The sequence below is a fragment of the Prorops nasuta genome, unplaced genomic scaffold (genome assembly GCF_024137725.1).
Source record: "Prorops nasuta isolate Cenicafe-Biocafe unplaced genomic scaffold, Cenicafe_Pnas_1.2 PNAS00003, whole genome shotgun sequence".
In the NCBI taxonomy this organism is placed as follows: Eukaryota; Metazoa; Arthropoda; class Insecta; order Hymenoptera; family Bethylidae; genus Prorops; species Prorops nasuta.
This window is the reverse complement of record NW_027116800.1, coordinates 5,296,162-5,306,175: the sequence shown is the minus strand read 5'-3', so window position 1 is coordinate 5,306,175 and position 10,014 is coordinate 5,296,162. Positions and strand designations below refer to the sequence as shown.

Below are 10,014 nucleotides of genomic sequence, written 5' to 3'. Positions count from 1 at the left end.
AGAGAAGGATTCTTTATAAAATATGTTATATTTATGATCTAAAAAAAGACAGGAAATAAAAAAACCTACTTTCAACTTTGCACATTTATGAAATTAATTTTACCGAACTTTGTCGTTCTGTACCGCTGCTAAAATCTTTCCGGCTTTAATCTTCTCAAAAAGTCATGATGTGATAATTTTATTTTACAGATTTATACTTTATACAAATTACATAGGCTTTGTTGATATAATCAGGTGATTTTTTGTTATTTTGCATATAATATTTTGGTATCCCATACACTATCTCGGTGATTTACATTGTGTTCCTGTTTTTGTACAAGACATAAGTTATAAAGATGTTCCTATAGAATTTCATAAACAGTGTGTACACAGAATGGTAATGTATTATACATATGTAATAATAATAAATATTACGAAACTAATCGCGCGCGACAGTCTAGTTAATGAATTATTATCATTGATAAAGTCATACCAATAATAATTAATTTCTATTAAGTGTTGATTACAAGTATTTTAATAATAGTAATTAATTCATTTGAAGTATTTATTACTACCAATTAACTTTACTCTGTGTACGCAACGTTCATCAATAGAACAATGTACAGGAATCATTTAATACACCATTCTACACCAAGATTTATTTTTGTTGTTTGTTTCGTATCACAAGTATTAACATTAAATTTATTTCTTCTATGATAGAATTCTGTTTCCTCTCCATATACAATTGTAGAGTATAAGCGTTTCGTTTACAATTCAATGATTTACTTATCATATATCTAGACAGTATTTTTGGCTGTATTTGTTCATTTCGTATCGCAGCACTTGAGATGTTTTTTTATAAAAAAAAAAAAAAAAATCAACTATCTTTCCACGTTAATGAACAAAAATCAATGAATGATTATGCACTCTAAATAGAATGTCCGTACGAAATCATTTTTTTACACATTTCTATATGTACAAAGGATTTCTTGACAATAATAATAATAATAGAGTACTTTTCTAGATCTCTCTCTCTCTCTCTTTCTCTCTCGCTAATCTTTAAAAAATGATTAATTACCGTACATTGTGTGCTGTCAAAGAAGAAATAGCGACTATATGTATCTATTTATTGATACACGTGCATGGAGATTTATATTAAACCATACACATATATGCCACCCACGAAAATTAGCAATATTTACATTATATTCTGTATGATATTTCTATACAATTTCTTTTTTCCGTCGGTGTCAGAAGTATGTCACAGCAAATAGATGCCTCGTACAACATAATAGTGATGATAATGACAATAATAATACTTAGCAATGACAATGATATGAAAAATATAATAAAAATCGGCTTTAAATTATGCTGATTCTATGACAAAAAACTAATAATAACTAAATTACAGACGACTTATAAAAAAATTCAAAATAATTAACCGATGAATTAATTAAATAATTCATAATTATAAATCAACAGTGGTACAATATCAAACGGAGAAATTAGAGGCACAACGAAAATTTGTGTTCTTTTATCTCCTTCTCTCCTCAGGTTAAGCGAACTGATTAAATAAAAAACAACCTTTTAGCTACAAATAAAGCTTAATGAAAAAAAAGAAACAAACCAGAATACATATAATGACAATTTAATATAAACTTAATAAAAATTCATGAATATTTTGGCAAATCGAATAAAACTTTGCAATCGAGTAAATTGAATATACAAATTTCTCAATCGTTTCATGAATGATTAAATTTAATTAAATTTCATTAATAAGTTGAATTATAAAAATTGGTCGTTAAAAGTGCTTCTGTTGTTTTGACTAAGCGTTTGAAAAAAAGCTAACCAGCACATGAGTAAAATGACATAATTAATTTTTCGAACGACAGAAAAGCGTTCGGTCGACGATCAATTACAAATATTATAGTTCTAGCTCGATTCAATATTTCATTTTATTTACGGGTTGTTTTTTCTTTTATATACAAGACTCTTTTTATACATCTGCTGGAGAGGATCCGGGCAGCTTGAAAATATGTTTAATTGAAACCAGAATGTCATGTTCATCAAGTTTTATACAACTTTCGACTCACGTTATTATAGTATAAACATTCAGTTTTTCATTATTCCAACAAAATTTCGTACAATATGCTCCATTAATCCTGCGTACATGATGTTTCCCAAGAAAAATATCCTCGCGATTTGTCACGAGATTTAAAAAGAAATTTTTTGTTAATATCGTTTCCCCTATCGACGATCTATCTATTCTATAGTTTTTGTTTAAATTAAAGACCATGTTTTTTATATTAAGTCGAAAAGGCCACAGTTCAAGGCCACAGGCCAAGAAAACCAACGAAATTCAATGAACGAGACAATTGTCTTTTTACCCATTTGTCACAACTTGCAAAGATTGTAGCAACTATCTATCCTTTAAAACCAAACATCCTGTACATCGGAGAGCATTTTTCTTTCTCACGAGCATATTGGGTTCTTCTCTGCATGTTCACCATTGTGACCTCATTTCCTTATACTTGATACATACTTATACATTCATTGTGCAAAGCGTAACGTCCAACGTCCAATCACTCTTTAAAAATGCATGATCAAATATTTTCATTAAATGTGAAAAAAGAAATAGAAAAAGTTTTAAAACACACAGTTTGAATAAATTATTTAAACGTGTTGTTTTTGAAATCTTTTAGGAACTGATCGGTTTATAATAAAAAATGTTTGAAAAACCTTTACACTTTGCCTCCCTTCAGTACCTTACTGACTAGTAAGGCTTAATTCGTCAGTCGTAATTTGACTTATTCTTCTAGAATTATTGCCCATCACTTGGTGCACCTAGTTAAAGCCGGACTTCAATGTTATCGCTGTAATACCCTTCAGCAAAATTTCACGTAATCCGATGAACGCTGCACTTAGGTATGTATTGGTTTGCGTCTAGCAACCAGCCTTTCGTTAAAGCGCAAGGATAATGCGTGACTGCTTTACATCCCCGTTTTACACAGCCTATGTTCGCCCCTGTTAAGCCACATGAACCACAAATGGATTTCGCTGCATCCCAAACGGCTTCTTGTAAACCTGTCACTCTTCCACCTAAAGGGACACAAAATATCGATGAAACTCAAAAGAAGATTTAGTAAACAATTTTACAAATAGAGTTTCTACTTGAATCCTTAGACTACATACATCGTCGCTTGGTTCATTATTGGATAATATAAAGCTTTGATGAATTAACGCAATAAGAGCATTATATTTATATAATAAATACTGATGAATTTTAAACCTTATTTTAATGAAAAAAATAGTAGCGATTCTAAGTATTAATAAAGCCAATACTAACCAGCCATGTAGACTCCAGCAGCCCAAACCGCACATTGCTCATGCAACCAAACTTCCCAACGCTGTTCCTCGCCAGGAATCACGGTCATTCCAGTGAACATAGTATTAATATTACTCTCTGCCGCATTCTTCTTCTTCTTTCCCATTTTCGCAGAGAACTGATCCGCTAAACCGGCATACCTTAAACTTCTTTTATTTTTCCCACCTTTTTTTTGCTCTGTGTTAATTTCTTGTTCATCAGCGGAGAGAATACCATCCTCTAGGCGTTCCTTGCCTATTAAGTAAGGTCCAAATAAGTCACTTAATACTCCTGCTGGAACCTGAAAATATATATTCAAACGTAAATCCTGTGCATATTACTCAAAATTTATAGTACACCCTATCAAAAATAAAAGTACCGTGTATGTTCCAGGCGCTATGTGAGGACCGGCCAGATTAGGATGTGGCCTAAAGGGATCGCCTGGTATAACCGAATGCGGGCCTTGCTTGCAGAATACACAAACCCACGTGGAGTCAGTCGTGTGAGCATCGTAACGCGACGATAATGTGGAGCTAAATAGACCTGCTTTACTGACCTTACCTGTAAGTAAATAAATATTTAGAAAATTGAATTCTAGAGTTTAAGTTGGTTTTTGTTTCAATGATGACGTTGAATCAAAGAATTACTTATACCTCTGTAATCTAAATCATTTTGATGGCTAAGTCTTTTACTCCGACCAGCATTTCCATTTCCAATACTTTTCCTCTTCTCTTTGCTTTTTTCTTCCTCCTCTTCTCTAGGTGCGTTGACGACCTGAATACTTAACGGTGAATCTCTGGGACCCTCCACATGGACAACTGGTCCTCGAGACCTAATGGAACTCGCGTTCGACCCAGAATCGTACGTCATTTCTCTCAAGCCGTCGATCTTTGTGTTCTTCTTCAGTTTTTTTACATCCTGCTTCTTAGAACCCTTAGACGCTTTCCTCTTTTTCGTGTCCTTCTTTGGCGATGTGTCAAAAATATTCTCATTTGATCTTGAGATTTTTCGTTTTCCACTAGCCATCCTTCCCTTTTTACCCTTTTTCCCTTTTACAGTCTCCACCTTCGAAACTGTAGTAAGATTAGAGCTGGTGTCCTTCAGTTTTTCATCAGATTCTTCGACCTTAGGAGATATTTTGATGTCGCCAGAAATTTCAGTTTTGGTTACTTCTTTCTTTACCTCGGCGTCAGTTTCGACAATACCAGCGAACATTTTCTCCAATTCTGACTCCACCTCGTTGAACGGGTTTGTGTTGTTTATGCCTTTGGGGCTACTGGTCTTGGATACCTCGATGGCATCATCACTGGATTTTCTTCTTGCCCTCTGATTGGTAGGTGTAGTGCTAGGATTTGGTTGTGCAGGGCCATCGCTACTCCTTCGCCTTCTTATAGGTTGATTTTCCTCGTTTTTCTTCTCCGTCACTTCCTCTTCCACGACTTTCTCTGGCTTCTCCACGGGTTTTTCCACTTTTACATCAACCGGGAGCTTCTCAGAGTCAATCGCCAGTTTCTCCTGGACAACTTCTAAAATCCTCACCTCTGTAGGTTCCGTAGGTTCAAGCTCCATATCTTCTACTTCCGTTTTCGAATCCTTACTCAACCTAACCGGTTTTTCCAATTTTCTTTTCCTCCTCTGCTTCGTGTTGTCATTAGAATCGTCATTGCTGAAGGCTGGTGAAACGACCTCCTCTTCTCTGTTGGGTGACTTGGACTTTTGCCTCTCAGGTGATACACTCTTAATACTGGAAGAAGAGTCTTTATCTTCAACAGGCATCACAATTACCGAGCCTATGCTCTCTGTTCCGAGCTTCTTAGTTCCACCCTCGAGCTTCTCCAACAATGAGTCCACACCTTTCTTCCCTCTCTTTGGTAAACTCTTGGGAGATCTCACACTTGTTTCGTCCAACTTTCTGTCCCTCTCAGACGAAGATTCCCTGATCGGGCTATCCGCAACGTCCTTGTCCTTCGATGTTAAGTTCACAATTACAGGTAAAATATTCCTTGGCACTTGTGCTATCACGCTTAGTGTATCTTTATTTTTTTCTGGTTCCTTTTTATCTATTACCCTCTCGATCGTCACACTAGGAGGCAGATTGATAACCTTCTGTGTAAAACTATCACTAGTCAGCTCCTTGATTTTGTCGTGTATATTAGCTACACCTTTTAAATTACTCTCAAAGTTCTTTACACTGATCTTCGGAGTAGAAATCTCTTTTGTTGACAGCGATACCGGCTCACTTACGGAATTCGGTGTCGGCACTGACGAGCTGATTCCGCTATCCGAGGATGTCTCTCCGTTCAGAGGGATTGGTGGCGAGATGATGCTACCATTTCGGTTACCCTTGTCCACGTTTCTCGCTGTCAAGCTAATCGGTATGTCTTGAGGGAGCCTGGAATAATTTTCCGGAATGATCTCTGATGTCGCTGATAGATCTAATGTATTTTGAGAACCAGGCGAGCTTCTATACTGATTTTGATTCTGTCGGTTATCCACAAGCATTTGCAGACTGAACAGAGGATTTCCCGAAGCGTTGGTTGGAGTTTTCGAGGGTACCGTAGGTGTGTGCCATGTTGGTGGTGCCTGTGTGTGAGCAAGCTGAGGAGTTAGCTGTGATGTTAAGTGTGACGCTCTTGCCATCGAAGGATGAGCATAGAATCCTGCAGGATTAAGAGCTGCACCTGACAGAGCTGTCGGATGAATGTTCATACCTGAAACTATTTAGAATTATTAATTTCATTACAAAGTAAATATATAAGGGGGCAAGAATAAGATACGAGAAAAGAAATTTACCTTGACCCTGTGTCATTGTTAAGTGGTTCCATACAGTCTGTGGAGGTGGCGTGCCAACTGGTGGCCGGCTATGACCAGGGTATTGCCCAGACATATTGATATTTATCAATTTGTTTATAATCAAAATTGAAATGAATCCTCTTCCTGTACAATATCCTTATCTGTTGCATTCAAAGCTGATCATATAGTATTCTATATATCAAGACGTCAAGTCATTTTTATACAAATAACATATTTTAGTAATTCATTCGCTTTTCCAATAAGCTCTGCAAGGTTTAACAAAACATAATCTACTTTCTTGTTCTTTTTATGATAAAAACCTCCTACAATAAAGGAATGATTTGTTTATGTTAAAGGATCTCTGCTTGCTAATAGCTCTCATCTAATTCTTATCTATATGCCACAGAGTAACATTTTTCATCATAGATAAGTTTTTCAATATAGCAACTTTTCATATAATTGTTGGGTCCAGCAAACTAACGACTGTTAGGTTGATACTTATGGTTGAGTTATTTTGGGTAAAACTTTTTTGCAAAGTTTAGACTTGTATCTTTTGTATTTTTATATATGGATGATTATAAATCAACCACTTTATCAATAGTAATTTAATATCATGATCACTTATCCTAAAATAATGTTCTACCTAATTTCTTTATCAATGATTATTCTTTAAAGAAATTATATTCCTTATAAATTTGCTTCCTTGCTTTTTAAAATTTCACAAAATTTGATAATTCATGTGAAATATATTGTTTGCACAGTATATTTTCCTTTGCGATGTATTTTTTTCACAGTATACACCATCACATATTATCAATTCTCTAGAGTAATTCTATTAAAAATAATAGATTTACTGTGCCCATTATAGGGCATTTTTACAATCCGGTTACCCTGTAAGAAGAAAATCGTATTCTTTAAAATAAAATAAAAGTAGAAAATCATTGATTAATTTACGAATAGGCCTTTTACCATTGCTGGGATAATAAATAAGGGTCACTCCATATTGAATTTACGATGAGCAGTCTTCTTTTCTAAGATTCTCAAACTGTTGGCAGATGTTCAATACGTGACCAATATTTTCACACAGCTTTTGTTTTGGGTAAACTGCTTCAGTAACTGAAATCACACATATTGCGAAATTAGGATGTATAATTGTGAAAATTTCCGGAAAAGTTTTGGTAAACAAGTTAAAAGGATGAAAAGTAGAAAATATGTGAAAAATAAATTTGGAGACTGATACTGAGGAAATCCGAAAACACACTTCGCCAACGAGATCAACTAGATTAAATTTTCGTTTAAATTTAACTTTTAATCTTCGGCATTTGTATTTTTGAACAACTAGTTAAAACCTTAATTCACGTGCAAAATACATTCCAACGCATTCCAAAGCCGTGCACAATTTGCGCACGCAGAAAATCGGCACATTACTGCTAGCTGCAAAAACTTACGAAAACCCAGATCCGCAAATGAAAATCAGGAAATTTGTTGGAAATATTAAAAAAAGGAATGAAAGATGTTTAATTATTAGAAGTTTAGGCCTGCTAGGAAAAAGCACGAGGAAAATCTGGTAGTAAATGTTCAGTAAGAAAGTCGAAGAAAAATGTAAGAAACTTCTGCACATCCGGTTGGAAATACTACTTTTCTGATATTTTCACCATTGGAAATTCAATGCAAAAGCAGTTAGAGCCATAAAACAATGTAGAGACAAAAGCCAACAAAGGACTTTTCCCATGAGATTTCCAGGTGTCCGAAAACTATCAAGCTGCTCGAAATAAAATTAGCGAGCTTTGGCATTTTCCGAAAGAAAGTATAGCTGAGGTAAGAGTGTAACAGGTCGGAAGGATGCTTTGTTAAGGTCGTAGAATAAAATTAAAGGGAAATTTGAAAGAGTTTCATTGGTTTTGAAATGGGAGAATACCATATAGCTGGTTTAGAGAAACGTAGCTCCTGGTTAAAAATTGGAACAAGTTGAGCTAATTTTTGGTAGATTGTTGCAGGGTGACTTTAGGGTTGAAATTGAATGGGACTTGGGTAAAATCGACGATAGCGATTAAGCTGGACGCGTTACCGGCACGCATGCACGCATCGTGCACAATTCGGGCACAACACCAACACCCTAGCACACGGATATGGGTGCCTTTCTTTGGTAAATCGATGTGCTCACTCGATTTCACTGGGGAATTCCGGTGGGCCTCTTAGATGCCACTGGCCGGTTCAGGAGCTTCCTGGATGATCGGGCACACCTAGCAATACGCACCTTCCGCGTTTAGCCCCTGCCAGGGCCTGGCCAATTCGCGATTTTTCACTGGAAAATCGTCCGAGCATCAAGCTAAGCTGAATTTCAACAATGGTGGCCGAGCAGCTACAACGCCGCCACCTTCCGGTGGCGACGCAACTCAACTTTTAATCCTCTCTTCTCTCTCCCTCTTTCGCTCTTTCTCCCTCATTCTCTTACGCCCTTTTCCTCCGACTCTCCCAATCATATGTAACATACATACTGCACCTTAAGTATCCTCCCATTTACCACGATTTCAATATTCTATACTGGTTATTCTCATATCTCTTTCACCGTCTTTACACAAATTTTCCAATCCTTCTCAAGCACTTCCGGTCTCTGCATTATTCGATCTATAGCTTTTCCTTATGATTCGCCTGCACGCGTTCCCAATTCCTGTCTTTTTGTTCTCCTTTTCAATTGATTTTTTGTCGCACAAATATTCCAGTTTTTATCATTTTTATCTAAATTGTTTAATCTTTCTTTTTTACTATTGACACCCTGCAACCCTTTTTAGCACCGTACTGTAGTGTAAATATATATATACATATGTATATTTATATCGTTTTCCGAATTAAACTGCATGCAAAATTTCGCGTTTTATTTACTCCCGTGAAAAAAGCTTGTAAATTCAATTAATATTCTTATGGTTCTTTGTACATCTATTCAATTTTGTATTTGGAACTTTTCTCTATATCTAATGAAAAGATTTATTACTGCTTTAGAGAATACATGCTTCAGATATATGTTTTCACATTATATTTGATAGAACTTTTATTTTCAATTTATTATTCGATATTTTTTGTTTGCAGATTTTTTCACAATTTTTTAATTTGAATTTTCTTTTGCAATTTTAATGTTTGCATACGTGTCAAAAATGTGCACATATAATTATATATTTTTTATTAATTCATATTGCATAAATTACATTGTGGTAATTGGAATTTTAATTTTATCGCCTTTAAACAGTACCAAAAAATGTTCTCACTAATAGCATTATTTTTAGAAAAATAATTAAAAATCTCGTAAAAGATTTTGTTTACGAAAATTCTGCCTGTATACCTTGAGGAATTTGGTCATTAGAAAGTATAGGATGCATTCTATTTGAATTATTTATGTATTATATATATATCTATATAAAATGTATTAATTCAAAAACCATAAAAGCAATATAAAATTGCAGGGATTTTGCTTACTGAATAATATCCTTATAGATTCTCTTAGATATTTTGATAGTCTGAAATAAACAAGACATCACAAATTATATATATATATATATTTTAATTTTTAAGTTCTAAGCTTTTCCAAAGTTAAACTTTTACCGCTTTCCTTAGTTCTTACATATAAATTATATCAATCGGATTTTGAAACACGTCTGTAAAACGAAATATGTGCTTGACTTGCGACTGAAATGCATTACAAATATATACGATAGTGACTTGTCAATATAATTGTGCAATATTATTCCGTGTTTCGTCTCACTGCACACTCAGAAGAGAAACAATATGGCACACGTCGTCTGCTAGCCGCTTTATTTCTACAAGAAAATTTTTTTCTCCTTTTTACCTTAAGAGATAAGTCAATATGAAAATATCAAGGACGT

At 34.8% G+C, this 10,014-nt stretch overlaps 1 protein-coding gene across 4 annotated transcripts; it reads right to left on the bottom strand.

The window, feature by feature from the left end:
- Positions 1-162: 162 nt before the first annotated feature.
- LOC136786188 (uncharacterized protein CG5098) lies at positions 163-8,480 on the bottom strand. 4 transcript variants are annotated; one of them, XM_066747762.1, is made up of 7 exons: positions 8,394-8,480; positions 7,106-7,252; positions 6,137-7,027; positions 3,997-6,060; positions 3,723-3,904; positions 3,326-3,644; positions 163-3,078 (listed from the first exon to the last, which is right to left on the bottom strand). In XM_066747762.1, exons 3-7 carry the CDS (start codon positions 6,228-6,230, stop codon positions 2,876-2,878), a joined length of 2,862 nt encoding a protein of 953 aa, XP_066603859.1. In that variant the 5' UTR covers positions 6,231-7,027; positions 7,106-7,252; positions 8,394-8,480; the 3' UTR covers positions 163-2,875. The 4 variants fall into 4 exon arrangements, with proteins under 4 accessions (XP_066603859.1, XP_066603858.1, XP_066603857.1 ...); XM_066747761.1 differs by having other exon boundaries at positions 8,205-8,475; XM_066747760.1 differs by having other exon boundaries at positions 8,301-8,475.
- Positions 8,481-10,014: the final 1,534 nt, after the last annotated feature.